We start from the raw sequence: 17859 nt of genomic DNA, 5'->3' as shown, positions 1-17859 counted from the left end.
TTATACTTTAAAACGGTCATACGGTGAGAACGGCTGCATCTGATTTTGCTGGACCTCCCCTATTTAGTTCAAAACTCTAGAAGACTGACCCATTGTCTTGACTACATCTAGAAGCAATTATTGGCAACAACTCCAAGGCAATCATCGGTGAGTTGATAACCTGACTTTCATGGCTCTGGTGCAGCGCGTCTCCCCCGGTTTATTGGAGTCCCTCTGACCCTAAAGTACAAAGATGACAGAGACAATACCTTCCAAGAGGGAGGAACTGTTTAGCCATTTGCATCCTTTCACTGATGAGTAGGACGGGAACTGGCGCTGGTCCTGGAGCTGTCTGAATGGAGCTTCTATTATCCGAAAGCTTTCCAGCTTTAAAGAAAAAACTCAGAAATGGCCACTTATATTATACTTTTATTTTTGTATTAAAAACACATCATTAACCGGATATTACAGCAAATTTATTTTAGTAAAATAAATATTGCTGACAAGCTCAGATATGAGATTATTTAGGTACTAGAACAATGCGGCCCAAATGCTTACGGTCACCATCTTCCTGTGAATATGTTCATTTGCACCTTCGGAGGTTTCACACATTGAGTACCTTCCTGACCGCCTCCTTGTACTGCAACACGGTGGTCTCACTTGCTCCTTCATTCTTTAGCCTCACAACTGAGTCCTTATAATCCTGCACCTCCCCTCTTTCCAGCAGCTGCTTTCTCACTTCGCCGTCCTCTCCCTCTCCCTCTCCGGCCACTTTCATGCGCAGCAGCGTGTCCAGGATGTTCTTTTGGGATGGGCTGTCCTCCCAGCTGTACTCCTCCATGTCAGCGGCGGTCTTCTCAGCCTCCCAGGCCTCGATTTTCTGAAAAACAGAACATCTGGAGTTACAACTTCACAATATCAGCAAAATGTGAATTTGCAACGCTATTGTTGAAAGTGGTAAGGATGCTGTTCATTACAATTAACCCACATTTTTATGACCGTTTTCTTCCTTCACCACTAAGCAATAAAATGTACATTGGGTGTGACCATTAAGGGCAGGTAGAGTCTATCCAAATCACCAAATATAAGGCAGATAGGCAGAGCAGGAATCCATGAGACTTGAATCAGTATTCAAACAATTATTGCGTTCGAGCAGTCCTTTACGGTTGTGAAAAGCAGGTGCTGATACTGCGAAGACGGTTACGATCGAATGTTACGCAGCTGTCTGTAACCTTAACAGCCAGCTGGAATACACTTGAACTTCGTCACGTTTCATCAAATTACAACAACCGTCAATGTATTTTACTGGGATTTTATGATCGACCAAAAACACTTTTTAGAGCCGCCTCCATCCAGCTTTCCTAGACTCTGGCCAACTTTGATGTCCCTGTAGAAAAACGGAATCCCCACAGTACGATTGCTGCCACCAACATGTTTAATATTGGGCATGGTGCGTTCACGATGATTTGCACCACACATGGTGCTTTGCATGTAAGCCAGAATGCTCAATTGTCCTTTGTTGGTGAAGGGACCAAAGCTTTTATAGAGCTGGACAATAATTCAATAACAATATATCTCAATCGACAGACGCGCATCGATAGAAAAAAGTTCAATAAAAAGTCCAATAGAATAACAGTTTTTCTTCCTTTTGCATTCTAGTCTATCATAGGTTAATATTACAGTCATTACATCCTCCCAACCAATCACAAACGCAGACCCAGGAACGCTCAGTCACCAAGCTCCACCCTCTTCAAAGAGCTCAGACAGCGTGCGTCTTTTCTTTTTTTTTAAACTTGCAGTTTTGGTAAAAAGTTGGTTGAATAAAGGGGTGAGTTTGAATTCAGTGTTTAAGGGTTCTGTATCTAAAAATAGGTTGCTAAGTAACAGCATAAAATGGCCAGGGCTGCAATTAATATATATGTTTTTAATTTGTTGATAATTATCAATATTGATCAATATGATTTATATTTTACGGATATGCTTTTTTTTTTATATCGTCCAGCCCTAAGCTCTTACAAATCTAACAAACCTTTTCAAGGACGGCTGTATTTATTCAGAGATTTGCACTGGATTTGATTTAAGGGTATCAGAGTAAAAAGGGCCTGGGAACAAAACCACATTTTTCAGATTTTTATTTGTAGAAACAACTGAAAAGTTCATATCTGTTTCCTCCCAAATTAAACTTGTACACCACTTTGCATTGATTTGTCACTTAAAACAATAAACTATGCTGAATGAATTTCAAGGCACATTATATGAAGACTATAGATGGGCCTATAATACAACCACTGCTTTTCACTCGCTAACTGAAAACAGATCAAAGACTGAACTGAAATAACTTTGTAATTGCTTTTTGCAGATCCCTTTTGGCACCAAATGCTAAATAGTTGTATGTCCCATCTTTGACGGTCCTCTAACAAAGAATTTCTCCTGTTCTGTGTGCTGCCTGTTGACATATCATCAGGTTCCCTGGAGAACAATAGCGGGTATTGTCCAGCAGCTTGAAGCAGAGTGGTATGCAGGCATCAGTGGGGCTTGGATCCAGGTGTTTGGGGTTAATGACCATCATTTACTGCGATACGCATCTGATTCTCATAAAATCCTGTCTGGATCCGGACCAGGCACAAAGAGGGTGAAGCAGCAGCTATCTCATAGATCATTAATCTCTTAAGAGAACCACAGACAGGAGTTGAATATCAAAACATTCAGCAATTTAACAAAAAAAAAAAAAAGTATTACAATTAGAAAAAGCAAAAATACGTGTTTACAATGTAGGTCTAGGCATCCATCAATGAGTAGATTGTTCAACATTCACGCAGCTTACTTTCCGGCGTGCTTGCAGACAAAAGGCCACCTGTGTTCCTGATTGCATTTGTGTACCGTCAAACAAAACAGCTAGGGACGATGACAGGTGTTGGGCATGGGGGCAAGTCTCCACGTAGGTTACTGAAAGGCTTCTTGCACTCAGCTCCTGAGCTGATTTGGATTAGCACACGCTGGAATTAGCAGGCGAGGTCTGCCTCTCCAAGTGGGGAGATATTATCACCTCAGTGGCTGCTAACAATTGGCTTCTTTGTGGGCTAGCGTTACAACCTGATCACTACTCCACTCTAAAGTCTTCCAAAAGCCCGCTGGACAAGCACTGTGCCTTCCATTGTGTGTCCAAAAGGGCAGCGGACAATGTTCTGCTTCCTGACTCAGACACCTTTTCTCGACCGGGAGATTTTTTCCTTAATGTGGCCAAGCCATGACAGGAAGAGCTCCTGATAGCAGAGGTGGAACAACAAAGGGAGTCCTTTTCTTTGATACGCCTGGCTCCAAATGCGTAGGGACAGTGCTGAGGCTAATGACCTGGTGGCAGCCTGGTCTGATGGGCTGTGGTTCGCCCATTGAGAATTAAGGTCAACACCTGATAGGGGAGTCTGTTTTTCACTCATCACTGAGGAAATGTCAGCAGGACAATGCTGCTGTTTGCTGTCCATTTAGCTCCGATGTCTCCCTAATGGCTTCACTTCACCGAGAACGGCAGACAAGAATTACCTGACGGAAGATGGTGGGTCAACCTACAGGACATTTGCCACTGAAGAAATTAAAATCCGAAAAACATACAAGGGTCTACAAAATGTAAAATGTGGTTAGGTTTGACCCAATAACTACTGAAACAGAAACTGGTATTTAAAATGGTTATAAAAAGTGTACATGTCTATTAAATGAAAAAAAAAAACACTACAGAGTGGAGTAAAAAGGTTTTTGCCTAGTTAGATTTGTTATGTTTTTTGTATTCCGTCACACCTAAATGTCTGTTTAAACAAAGTTTAATCTTAGACAAAAAGAATCTGAGTGAACACTAAAAGCAGTTTTCAAATTATGTCATTTATTGAGGGAAAAAACTCTCCAAAACTTGGCAGTGTGAAAAGTAAAATCACGGAGAAGGTATTTTGGCCCTCTCTTATTTCTGAAGTTCACATCAGACACATCAGAGTGTTTTCTAGAGTGGGCAGCCTGTTTAAAGGTCATGTCACAGCATCTGGATTTAGGTCCAAACTTTGATTAAGCCACTCCAAAAACCTTTATTCTGCTTTTGTTTTTTTTCATGGGCGATCATGATGGCCTTGTTGGTGTGCTTTGAGTCACTGTCTTTGTTTGCAGCCCAAGGTAATGCAAGTTTATTTGTCTAGCACTATTAATGCAGAAGGCAATATACAGTCCTTTATAAGGCATCAAAGGAAAGACAAAAAGAACATAAAACCTTGAGGTTTGTGCTTTAAAACTAATCTTATCTAAGGAAGATGAAGCCCACAGTACTTTAGATGTTTAGTGACCTCCTGGATGAAACACTGATGCCTTCTTGAGTATTTTTGGTGGTCATCCCTGGGAAGGTGAGAAACTCTTCCATCTTTTCTCCAGGGAACCACAACGAGAGCAATTATCCACAGGTGGAGTCCCAAAGCCGTAGAAATGACCCTTTTCTCTAATATGTTCTTTTACTTTATTTACATTGGGGGCATTGTATGTTAATTTTCTGAGGTTTTAGCCTTTTTGTTGACAGGTACGTTCTATTTAAAGGGGACATGTCATGCAAAATATACTGTTTTAGCTCTTAAATACATTTTTTGTGTACTTGGAGTCTCTAGGAGTGCAGGAATTTTGAATGTAGGAGCTGCATAGACATCTTTATATTTTGTTTGGATCATATTTTTCAAGCCGTTCAGTTTTCTATTATGTTTCATGGACAATTATGTCACAGTATTTGGTATGGAGCTGATAAAGTAGTGGACTTCTGGCTAACCAATTTCACAAATCCGCCATTTAGATTTTTTCCCTCCAGATTTTGTCGTCCAAGCTGAAGGATGCCAAAGCTACAAGTGGATAATTGAAAATGTTCCATTTTTGAGTGTATTAGCCCCACACAATTCATTACACCGCCCCCCCCCCCCAGCATACTACAAAAATGGAGTGGATTGCTCTGTGACCTGTAGGAGGAGGAGGGGGGGGGGGAGTGAAGTACCTGGCTAGCCAGACTGAATTACACTGAGCATAAATCAGTCTGGTAAGGCTCCATTCCCTTTGGCCCAAAACAGACCAGACCAATCACAGCGTGGGAGGCGGGACTTCATCATTCGTCACTCTCAGCGGCAGAATTACCCATAATGCAGCAGCACCTTTCTGCTGCCATAGCAGTCAAGATACATACAGAGATCTTTGTTGCTTGGTGCCTTGGAAGATTATGAACGTGCATGTAAGTACACCATGTAACCTCTGATTTTTTATTTTTTTTATTTTTTAGACAAAAGCAACAAAAAAATCATTCACTGGAGAGTTTGCTTGACAGCACGACATGTTTCATGGACTACAAATTAACAAAACAGAGCGCGTCGCTTGGAGTTTTTTGCATCACATTCGTAGTTATCCGATTGGTTCTAACCTGATGACGCTGACCCTGGTAGTCCCGCCTTTGAAATCAGGCTCTATCAGCTTCTTACCAGACTGATGCGCAGTGTTTACGGCATAAGTCAGTCTGGCTAGGTGTGAAGTGGCTCCTTTGCATTTAAAGAGAACCGCACCAAAACGAGTTGCTCTCAGGCGTACCTCAGAACAGGGGTAGAAAGAGGGAACCTGGGTGTAAATTAATGAAGAATTCAGACCAAATAATTTAAATTTCACCACAACTGAATGATTTCAACGTGAAAGGGAAGGCATTAAAAAGCATTATATGCCCCTTTAAGAAATTTCTTGAGTTAAAGTTGTCAGGCCTGGTGTGGCTAGTAAAATTGAACCAAAAACTGGTTAAACCAGGATCTAACACGGTGTAATATTTATATTTTCACATAGGGCCAGGTTGGATTCTATAGCTATTTTTTTCCCTTCAGAAATTAAATTGTCATTGGAAAACTACCTTTTGTATTTACTAAAGTTATCCGTCCTAAAAATAAAATGTCTTCGATAATCTAAAACCTTTAAGTGTAACAGAATAGCTAAAACAGATAAATGTGGAAGTTTGCAGGTATATTAAAGACCAAGCATATGTAATACACGATTACATAAGTAAGAACCCGAGACACACTTGGTCCAGTTTTGAGTGTTAAACCCTACGTGAGGAAAAGTGTTCAGAAACACTTGATCTCAAACAAAAGTGAGAACAAGCTAAAAGCGACAATGGGCCTTTAAATAAACAGCTGGCCTTTAAACAAACACGATAGCTGAAAGAAAACAAAAGGTCAGTAAAGAAAAGGTCAGACACTTCCGTGGTTTCTGAAGAGGCACAAATATGCATTGGCAAAAAGACTTAGGACGCAGGTACAGGTAGATACTGACACAGCAGAATGAAGAAATAAACCTCTGCTACTCACCCAGGATTCATGGTACAGAACAGTTAGCAGGTACATGGCGTATTCATAGTTCTGCTTTCTCAGAGGGCAGCTGAGGCATAAAAACAGGCGAAATACTTTAGAATATGTTTGATTTTCATTGAAATGTTGTGTTTTCAGGGTGGCAGTGTTTACCTGTCTGTCGTGATGGTGAGGATGTCTGAGTCTTTGCAGTATCTCTCCCCAACAAGTTTGAGCATTTTCTTGCGTGCATGATCATCCAGGTTCAAATGGGACAACTTTACCTTGAGGACAAGACAGTTTACATAAAACCTTTTAATGCAAAACAATTACACACGCATAGTTTTCATACGGCCATTACTGCTTTAACATGGAATCACCTCTAAACCCATTCCCGGGATAATGGAGGATAAACAGATTATAAACCGATTACATTTTCTATGGCTTCTTCCCTTCAGTTTAGAAACCGCGCCATACAGCAACGTCTCAATAAATTAGAATATTGTTCAAAAGTTGATTTATTTCAGTGATCTCACTCAGAAAGTGAAAGTCATATAATACAAAGCTTCATTACACACAGAGTGCTAAATTCCAAGGGGTTTAATGAAACGCCTGAAATATATCCCTGTTTGAATGAATCTATGTAATATAAATACACATTTGGAAGGTATTTAATTTGTCCAGATACACCTTTGAATTTACAGGTATTTCAGGCTACATGCATCTTACTGCTATGTCACCGAGTATGCAAACATGCACAGATATGGTCACATAGATGCAGCCTAAACCACCAGCTCATCCATTAAACCAACAGAATAAAAAAAGACTAATGTATGTGTTTCACGCAGACTGATTTAGTTTATTTTCTTACATGAAGAAGCATAAGTCAGGCACAGTGCATTTGTACTAGATTTGTGATTTTACTTTGAGAGATTTGCTCTGCAACCCATCTTGGAGCCTAATCCACCTGGATTAATTTCTAATTCCTACCTTGCTGCTATAATCTAAGGCGGCGACGTGTCAGGAGAGCAGATGGTTGGTGATTAATAGCAAATATGACACTCTTCTGCCAGGGACAGCTACTAATGTCTGACCATTGACATGAACAAAGAAACGTATATTTCTGTTATGTTTTTCAAAAGTTGCCACAGACCAGGGAACTCTATACTACTCCGTTTACTCAGTCTTGTTATTAATAATCAAGATGCAACTAAGCGGTTTGTCTCTGAACCTTATCGACATCTGGTGTAAGTATTCATATTCTTTGTATTTTGATGTAACGCAATAATGCATCATCTCTTTTTAAATACATCCTCGCTGCTCTTTGCATGCGTTTACATGTAAGCCTCCAGTCTGAAAGAAGGATTGCGTATTGATGGATTAGTGGTGGTGCGAGGATTAAGCGGACTATCAAAACGTCTCAGAAAATAATTCGACGGCTAAATGTTTTCTGACTTTTTCCCACTGTGAACGCTGCTGGGGAGGGAACAATAATAAAACATACGTACAAAGTCCCAAGCAAATCTCTGTCAATTTAATAATTCATACTCTTTAGTTTGTGAACGAACGGCTACGCCACACATATCAACGGCTCACTGTGTAAATCTGTACCTAGAGATTACAGTCGGCATAGTCATGTAAAAACAGGAGTTTTTTTTCCCCAGAGCAATCGTAGAGACTCACTTTGAGGTGAACAACGCGAGCTGAAGGATTCCTGACAGAGGGGCCAGCAGACACGTAGTCTGTGCTCTCGATTTTAATCGGAAAGTGCTCGTCGCATTTGGCATCTGTGTCCAAAGCTGAGGGCCACTCTGTGCAGAAAGCTAGAAGCACACGTTTTTGTCATTACATCAAACACGTGAAAAACACAATGACAATACATGTAAGGCAAGTCAAGTGTATTTATATGGCACTTTTCAATAACAAGACGATTCAGAGTGCTGCAGACAAAACAGGGAATACTATCCTGCCAGTGAGTTGGCAACAAAACTCAATGCTTACGTTTCAGAGCTTCACAGTGTTTCTTGATGGCTGCTGGTGTCAAATGCAGGAAGTTTGGGATCTGAAACATAATCAAAAAATCGTGTAAAGACTTTGATATCCCAGGGAATTTCAACATGTTCCACTGAAAGTCTGTGGACTTTGCTTAAAAGTGTGATTCAAGCCAGGAAGGAGAACCAATTTAAAAAAAAGCCCTACCAATTCAGCTGAAAACGCTGGCCTAATATCTAGAAAGAGTTATTCCAGAAGCCTATTGAGAACAAGCATGTGGATGGGGTATAGATTACAAAAGGACATTTATCCAAGTAATAATGCGGTTGTATACACCCAATTCTTCCCACGCCAGATGCGCGAAGGGCCGTTAAATAAGCTCAGAATGTCAAAAATAGTCAAGATTAGAAACATCAGACATGTGGATCCATAAATAAAGCCTTGTAACATCAGGAAAAAGAGCAAATGACATTCATTGAACAAATGAATATAAGCAGATTATATAAAAAGTGGAATCCTTTAATGGGCCTTTTAATGTAATGATGGATGTAATAATACTCTACAGTCTCTACCCTCCATGCTTTAATCTGCCCACTAACCCTTTCACATGTTTGTTAGAAATAAATACACATACTTCTACTGGAGCGTATAATGAATCAGCAGCCGGAAAATAAACGCATGATTACTTAACCATGAAAACCATTTTGATTTAAATTATTATTGCTTTGTGTAAGGGAATGGTGGCCTAGTGGTCAGAGAGCAGAGCGCTTGCTAGGACCGGACGACAATTCAATAACGATATATATTAATCGATAGAGATGTGGTGCAATAGAAAACAAAAAGGGTCAATAAAGAATTCAAAAGAAGAACAGTTTTTCTTCCTTGCATTCTAGCCTATCGTGTAGGTTAATACTGCTTTGAACTGTTTTGCTAAAGAGCACAATTGTGTGAACAACTGCTCACAGATCAGGCTAACTTTTTCCCCTCATTTTTTAACAATAAACAGGATTCACAATACACTGGTTTGAAAAAGAAAATGGTGAGCAAATACAAATGATGAAAAGATAATCCTCCAGATCCTTTAAGTAAAGAATATTATATAAAACATACAACTGCTTAAAATATCCAATTCTAATGTTGAGACTAGTGCAGATAATAATGACACCAGACTGGACAAGTCAACGATCTGCAAGGTGCGATGTTTCAAGCAACTGATGGACAGCAGTGTAGATCCTCCAGGCAGAATGAAAAAAAAAATTAAATCAATATTGTTAGGCCATCCGGCAGAGCTCCAGCTGTGACGAGCGCAAGTAGTGAATCTGCAAGTGGCTGGAGTCCAGATGGGACAGCTGGTGTTTGGACACCGCAGCTCAGTAATCCGTGTACAGAGACACAGCCGGGACGGGTGCGCAACAGAGCAAAGGAAGCTCCACCAGCGCTGCAACAGCACTGACTGGCTTCAGTAGACTCATACAGGAGGAACAACTAAAGCTTGCATTTCAGAGACAATTGTACAATACAAAAAAAAAAAAAAACATTAAGGGACACTTTGAAAACACATCAGATCTCGATTGGAAAACAAATTCTGCTGCATATCAACACTGAGATGGAAAGGGTAACGTGTTAGGAAAAAGAGGATGCCACATCATTTAATGAAAATTATCAACGCACAGAGGGCTTAATCTGAAGTCGCAGAGAAAGTGAAAATTTATGCTGCAGGCTAGTCTAGTTTGCTGAAATGTCATTGCAACCACTCAGACTGATACTAGGTAGTTACTATGATGGTATGCATGGCTGACATTGGGACACGCTCCTTATTAGATCACAGAGGTTTTCCTAGGGGATCTCCCCATGATCCTGACCAATTATCATTGAGCAAAGTCTAAGGTGCAACTAATGTTGTCAGATGGACCTAAACATGAAGTCCCAGAGATGTTCTGTTGGATTTAGGTCAGGGGAGAGTGGGGACCAGTCAGAGGTTTCAATTCCTTCATCCTCCAGGAACTGCCTCCATCCTCCTGCTACATGAGGCCTGGCATTATCCTGCACAAGGTGGAACCCAGGACCCACAGCAGCAGCCAAGGGTCTGATAACGCGTCTAAGGATTTTATCCTGTACAGGTCTGTGCATCGCTCCATGGAGTTGCCTCCCCAGGCCAACACTGACCCACCACCAAACGGATCATGCCAAAAGAAATGGCACAGGCAGCATAACATTCACCACATCTTCTCCAGTCCTTTTTACATCGGAACTTAGAGTGCATCAGCTCTCGTCTGTAAAAAACAACAACAACAACAGGGCACAAGTGCCAAACTTTCTCATTCAGCTGTTCTCTGGCAGTCGAGCTCTACGGTACCAGACAGTGAGCCTAAGGCCTACTAGAGGAAGTAGGGCCCTTGAGCCACCGTCATGAAGTCTGACACTGGCAGTCACTTTGTAGGGCTCTGGGAGAAGTCATCCTGTTCCTTCTTGCACAAATGAGTAGATAACGGTCCTGCTGATGGGTTAAGGACCTCCGATAGCCCTGTCCAGCTCTTCTAGAGTAACTGCCTGTCTCCTGGATTCTCCTCCATGCTATTCAGATGGTGCTGGGAGGCACAGCAAACCTTCTGGCAATTGCCTGTATTGATGTGTCATCCTGGTGATGTTGGGCTGCCTCAGTAGGGTCCAAGTATTGCCTCATGCTACCAGTAGTGACTCTGACCCTGGTCAGATGCAAAACTAATAAAAAACATGTCAGGAGTTTTCTCAAAATTCTAAATACCAGTAAAAGGGCACTCATTTGATGACAGTGATGTCCAGATTTTGGACAGGGGGATGGTTTGAAAGAGGGCTGAAAGAAGCCATCCTGTTCCCCTTTAGTGCCCCTGTTGTTAATTTCATCAACACCAGAACAGCCGACACAGATTAATAACCAGATTTGCTACTGAACTGTCCAGACCAAGATTCCAGAGGTTTAACTGACTTGTTATTTTTTTAATTTAATTTTATTTATTTTTTGCGGCTCTAGTGGCTCGCTTTTTTCGAAAGTAGGCTGACAGGAAGGGGGGTAGAAGAGGGGGAGAGACATTCGGCAAAGGACCGCGGGTCGGATTTGAACCCGGGTCGACCGCGTTGAGGACTACGGCCTCTGTATATGGGTCACGCTACCCGCTGCGCCACATGCGCGCCCTGACTTGTTATATCACTGATTAAAAAGTGTTCCTTTAAAATCTGACCTTTATTAACTCCAAGTTGCCCTTCTTCTCTGGTGGAACGCCTCCCTTCACAGGGTAGCCCATCCTCACAGGTAGGGGGACGGCGTTTGACCTAAAGGGGGTGGCTGCAGGATAAACCGAGGTCCAGTCCTGATCCGGTGGCATCTTTTCAGTCCTGGGCTCCCCAGGCTAATGTGTCAAAAAATGAAATTATTTATTAAAAAATATATTAATAAACCAAAACCCATCTTTACTTTTTATAAGCCTGAAAATTAAAAAAAAAAAGTGACAACTTACTTCTCTCCTAGGTCTTCTGCCCACAGATCCTCTACCACCTCTTTCTGGGAAGCCTAACAATGACAAGAAATGCAATTTGATCAGAGACAGATTCCTTTAAACAATATACACAACTCATATAGTTGAGAATAAGCTAAAGCTGCAGCAGTAGGTTCAGTCTTAAGAAACATAAGAAATAAATAATATCTCAAATGTATTATTTTGTATTTAGCATGTAAAGTATGGTAGGCATAATAATATCAAAGTAATACAGTACAGTGTATGCATGTGCAATGCCTCAAAGTTATTTCTACTCTTTCCCAAAGTAAAAGGAAAGCAGTCGCGGTACGCTTCTTCGAGCTTCGCAGACTGAAGTTCAGCCAGATTGAGTGGAGTGTGTCTTTGAACAGCAATTTTTAGCACAGAATCACAGTTAGTTATTTTCAACTTTTACAGGGTCTTTCTAAGACATTGAAAAAGCCCACACTGATCTTAATCATTTCATGACCACCCTGGCTACCGTATTTTTCAGACTATAAGGCACACTTAAAATCCTTAAATTTTCTCAAAAATTGATGGTGTGCCTTATAATACGACGCACCTTATATAAGATTACCATTGTGTTTACTGACCCGATTTTATGTGGGACAATTTGCTAAAAAAAATCTGTCAAAATGTGTAAGTACAAATTTTGTAAGCAACGAAGCCACTCCTCTCAATGGATATTTGAAGTATTACGGTACACTGTGTCACTACCACTGATCTCTATTTATTCACTGGAGTGCTGATTTTTTTTTTTTTTTTTTTTTTTTTGGATTGTCATCTTGCTACTCCCTACTCTCACAGAATCCCATACGATTTGGTTGCAACAACAAGCAGTTTTCTGGCTGTGTGAAAACGTTTCACAGGTAATTTTACAGTCAGTGGATGTACTAACACTATCAACTACTAGGAAATTAGGTGCTATATATATTAATAAATAACATGCAAAATATTTCAGCACATGACTTTCTCAGTACTTGCTAGTTTTAGTACATAACATAAACGTATATGGCATTTGACATTTTAAAAGTCTTAAGCCCCCCCTGAACATGAGAAAATCCTCGTTATTCGATGCTGTAGCGCACATATTCCCTAGTTACTGGAGGAAAATAGGGAGTACCAATACGGCGGCTGGTGGCTTCACAGCGACGTGTATTAAATACGGCCAATGCACAATCCAGTGAATAAATAGAGATCAGTGGTCACTACCTGATCAGACTCCTCAGAATGCCTGACTGTAATGTATAAACTAGATGTGCATTGATGTAAGGCAGCCCGACCTGGAGTACATGCTAACAACAATATACCAAGTAAATTAATTCAATAAAACATTGAAGTTTATTTTGGCCTTGTGTGAGAAACAGGGCAGTGTAGTCCTCCCGACAGAGACTGTTAGAGGCATCTGAGTACACGGTCTAAGGATGCCATATTTCTCTGGTTTCTTATTTGTAAAACACGTTTTAAACCATGTAGGGCACCACACAACAATACGTTCTGGTGAGAGCATGTCTGAAATTCGTCTTGCATCGCAGCACCTTTCTTTACAAATGCACATAAACAGAACTAAAAGTACAGATTAGATGAGAAGAGGACGTCGTTCCAAGATGGAGAATATTCCACGTTCAGTTTCAAGGTGGACTGATGTACAAAGAAAACATGTAAAGGACTGTGTGCAGCCACTGACGGACAGGATAACAAAAGAAAAAGAAAACCTTACACTGCTGGGTTTGAATCTGTAGCTCTGAAACTTTACTAAGGGGGACATGCAAATCGCAAGGGTGGCCACTTATTTTAAATTGTTAAAAATATCATACATACAGGTTATGCCGACATCCCAGACATTATGTTTTATTGCATCTACCCATCTAAGCATGTTGGGTCTAAGGGTCCTCTAAGATGATCACGTAAAAGTTCACCAACATCTGTTGATTACTAGTTAGACATAAGTATTCGCATTTCAGCAAAGAACCCAATGAATTTTCAAGTTTAATCACCATCGTACAACTGTACAGCCTCAAGAAAATGAAGCCACTTAGCTTTGCTAACAGAATTTAGCATCAGTAGCTCTCTATTTATTTCAGCACAAATAGCATCTTCAGTGGTAAAACTCACCTTTATTCCCAGAGGGAGAGCTTACGGACAAAGCCGTGGCATATGTCACTCTATTTGTGGTTTTACTAAATGCCAAACCAAAAACATTAGTTCGACCTAAGGACAGAAATGTCTTCCCACAGAGCGACGCCATGTTTTTTTCCCCTCTTCTCATTCACTACGGAATCCGTTGAGAGACATTATACTATAACCGCGAAGCGGTCTAATAGACCCGTTGTGAGCGTTTCAGCGCCTCCTGTAGGTGAAAATAGATTTGCAAACTCGTCTTGAGTAAGGTAGTGGCGACTCTTTCCCACCGTAGCTCAGGTAAGAGATGTCATAAAAAAATATCTGTGATTAATTTACCCTCGGTACGCGCGACCGTTCCATACGCGCGACCAGCTGTTGGCTCTCCCTCTGCCAGCTGTTGCTTTCCAAACAGCTGCTGCGTTTAAGGACCACCCGTAATATTGCCGCTAGTAATAAACATTGACTGTACTTGATAAAAAAAAGACCCTCGATAGCTTGTAGGAGCCAGTTTCCTCCATTTAAAAGCGCAAAATGATGCAGCATTTCATAACTACGAGATAAAACCTCATAGTTATGAGATATATAATTTCAATTTAACAAATCCGAATTATTAGACAAAGTTATACATTCATCATTTCCGTTTTCAAATTCATAATTCTGACATACAAATCATGGATTTTGATTTAAAATTTTCTTAATTCTGACTTTGTAACCCATAATTATGACACTGGAAGTCGGTTTGTGGATTCATGACATGTGCTCAAAATGATCTTTGAAAGTAACATTATGAATTTGTATTTCATAATTTGGTCTTTGGTTTTAAACTCAAGCTACTTGAGTTTAAAACCAAACTGCTTAAACAGTAGGTTAAATGCTACCTAATTAAACAATTGGATATAAAGCGCAAATGGGGGAAAAAGTCCAAAAAAGTGTTTTTGATACGGGCAAAGTAAATAGGCTACATAGGAAGTAACCAGTGTGGTAAGTCTGCTATAATACTATCACTAAAACCACCACATATGATCTTCTTAAAGCAAACTGTTTCTCCTCATCAAACGAAAACGGTTCGCCTGCCACTTCAATTTGCTCGGAGAGTCAGTGATCATATTTGCGCTGACTTTGACGGACGATATGGAAATTCCAACAACATTTAAATGTAGCACACGGCCAGGCGCAGCTGCGAAGCACTTCAAGGAGACGGGTCCTGCGGGCAGCGACCGATTGAAGACTGGTGGTTTGATTACATTTGCGAAATTACCTTTGCTTCTGAACGCCGCCGGATGATTTCCTTATCACACGCAATGCATGAATGGGGTTTGTTTTTATGAGAAGCTCAGAAACTGGGAATTTTTACTTGCTTCATCTGGAATTTACATCACTCGCAGATTACAACTTTATCTTGGAGTTTAAGGTAAATCTGATATTTTGTTGACAGGCTATAATTTTTTTTTTTTACGTCTGTTGCAGAGTAGTCTGTGGCAATAACTAAGGATACGGACTTTCACTTAAATACCCCTCTCCCTTCCCACCCCTAAAATTAGCAGCTTTTAGGAAATTGAAACAAAAAGATTTTTTCAACTAAAATCATTTTGTTTAATTTGCTGCCTGAGGTGAATGGTTGGCTCAGTTTAATGTGAAGTTAGACATCAGTACTCAGTAATTGGAGTGCCTGTCTGGCAGTTCGTTATGTGTGGCAAGTCAGTTTTTAAAGGCAGAAGCAACCCTCGTGGTGCCCTGTCATCAGCTCATCTATAGTTGAGGATGGGGTACAGCTGCTTCCAACTGGACCCCCCCTCCTCTGTTGCCCCAGGAGACAATTTCCAATCATTTAGGGTGAACATGTCACCGCTCGGGTCAGTTTCTCTTCAGGTAGGCAATAAACACAACAAGCTGCCCTCCAACCTTTAACCAAACACCCCTATGAATGAAAGATGGAAAGTGTTTTGTTGAGTCGTCTGCCTGGCCTGTCAAGCCCTTTTTCATTTTTAAGCGTAATGGTTTTAAATGACAGTATCATGTTCCAAATTTAGAACATCTGCTCCAGCGTGACCTCCTTTCATTATGGGTTTTCGCTTATCTGCACTCATCAGATCGAGGTCGATTACATTTTCTCAATACTGTAGCTCTTAAGTTTGCGATAAGGTTGAGGCTGCAGCACAAAGTGACAGTTTTTAATATATAGGAAATATGCCACACTGCCCAGGGCACCACCACTGTGAGGGGGCGGCAGAAGCGCTGGGAAAAACAACAACAACAAAAAAAACAATGTTACAACAAAATTAGCTCACAGTTGCGCCACAAAAATAAAAAATAAATAAACCTTTTCTGTTGCTGAGTCATGTCAAGTTAGTGGAAATATGGCATCAATAGGTAAACAAACATGGCCATATTTAGTTGCAGCTACTAAAATCAGTATCGAATTGATTTAATAATATAACAAGTCAGTACTAAATTAAAAGACTATTACACGTTTCAAGGAATTTGTTTTTCACTTTCGAGGGTTTTGTATATACTAGAGTGGTCAGTCCTGAACTAGTTCAATCTAAACCGAACTACATACACAAATAAAATAAAATAAAATAATAAAAATACAGTAAGATTTATGAAGCCTTCATTTTGCCTGTGAAAGTCAACACTTTATCAGTGCTGTTTTTGGCATCAGTGTAAGTATAGAGGGAAGAAGTGCAAAAGCCCCAATATATAGACTAGGCGTACTTGCTGTTGATTATTCATGCAAAAACCACCACTGAGAGCTATTTCTTCTAAGTTTTCAAACCATGCATTCAGTACGTTACATCAACAAATGCGACAGACCAACACAAATTAGCTCCTGATGGAAAAATGGAACAAAACATGTACATGTTTTTAAAGTTTTTGTTTTTGGCCTCCATGCATAACACTGATTATAACTGAAGATTGACACAGGAGCAACATTGGAACCGTTTGGATCAAAATATGTTCAAATATTACAAAGGCCCAATCACAGTCCGACCCTAAAAGCATTTAAGAATATGTGGGAAGAGCTGAAAATTTATTTAGATTCTCTCCATCTAGTCGGACTGAGTTTGATCTACTATACAAGTACAAATGCAGCTTTTACAACGCTGCTTGCAAGTAGAAGAATTTTATTGCATTGGAAATCCAAAAATCCACCCAAGGTGTCTTTGTGGTTTAGTGACCTGACACACTTCATACAATTAGAGAAAATAAAATATACTCTAAGGGGATCCAAGGACAGATTTTTCTCTGTCCGGGGTCCGATATTGACACATTTAGTTAAACTTAAAACTGTGCCCACTTAATGATTCTCTAGCAGTCATCCTGCGTTTGAATCTGTGATTTTGATTAAACCCATGTGTACCATGTTTTGTGATGTGCACAGCTTTTTAAAAATTTTTTTTTTATTTATCTTCAATTTACTTATATATATATATATATATATATATATATATATATATATATATATATATATATATATATATATATATATATATAATAAACTTTTTTTTTTTACTGCTCTTGTTTATTTTTGTATTACCTTCAATTATCTACTCTTGCTGGATTGGTGTCAAATGTTCTTGGGATGGGGGGGTTAAAATATAAATACGAGTATCATGTCTCTTAATAATGTATCACTGATGCTCAATAAAAAAAGTATAAAAAAACAAATACAAATGCATGCCACACAGATTTTTATTCAAAACAAAAACAGAAAAAACTAAATGTTACATTTTCCTTTCATAGCAAAGTTTTTTTTTTTTTTTTTTTTTTTGGTGTGTGTGTTTATCCATCGCCTAAAATCTCAACAAAATAAATTGAGCTTTTTGGTTGAAATGGCAAAAAGTTCAAAGGCTATGAACAGCTTTGCAGTGTTTTGCATAACAGGCTTATGCTTCGTATCCTATCCACCTGATGCAACTGCT

The 17859-nt window shown here is 39.9% G+C and overlaps 2 protein-coding genes across 4 annotated transcripts in view; one reads left to right on the top strand and one right to left on the bottom strand.

Moving 5' to 3' along the window:
- Positions 1-407: 407 nt before the first annotated feature.
- On the bottom strand, positions 408-14102 carry mrps35 (mitochondrial ribosomal protein S35). The gene is made up of 8 exons (XM_012880380.3): positions 13928-14102; positions 11795-11847; positions 11519-11686; positions 8310-8370; positions 7992-8131; positions 6483-6592; positions 6330-6399; positions 408-859 (listed from the first exon to the last, which is right to left on the bottom strand). The coding sequence occupies exons 1-8, from the start codon at positions 14079-14081 to the stop codon at positions 584-586; spliced, it is 1032 nt and encodes a 343-aa protein (XP_012735834.2). The 5' UTR covers positions 14082-14102; the 3' UTR covers positions 408-583.
- A 1005-nt stretch (positions 14103-15107) lies between these two features.
- Positions 15108-17859, top strand: part of kcnq1.2 (potassium voltage-gated channel, KQT-like subfamily, member 1.2) — a 95940-nt gene continuing 93188 nt past the window's right edge. For all 3 annotated transcript variants that reach the window (XM_036132489.1, XM_036132488.1, XM_036132490.1), the window contains exon 1: positions 15108-15347. The gene's annotated coding sequence lies outside the window, so the exon portion shown is untranslated. The remainder of the gene's footprint in view (positions 15348-17859) is intronic.

The sequence above is a fragment of the Fundulus heteroclitus genome, unplaced genomic scaffold (assembly GCF_011125445.2).
Source record: "Fundulus heteroclitus isolate FHET01 unplaced genomic scaffold, MU-UCD_Fhet_4.1 scaffold_52, whole genome shotgun sequence".
In the NCBI taxonomy this organism is placed as follows: domain Eukaryota; kingdom Metazoa; phylum Chordata; class Actinopteri; order Cyprinodontiformes; family Fundulidae; genus Fundulus; species Fundulus heteroclitus.
This window is presented reverse-complemented; position numbering and strand designations above follow the sequence as displayed.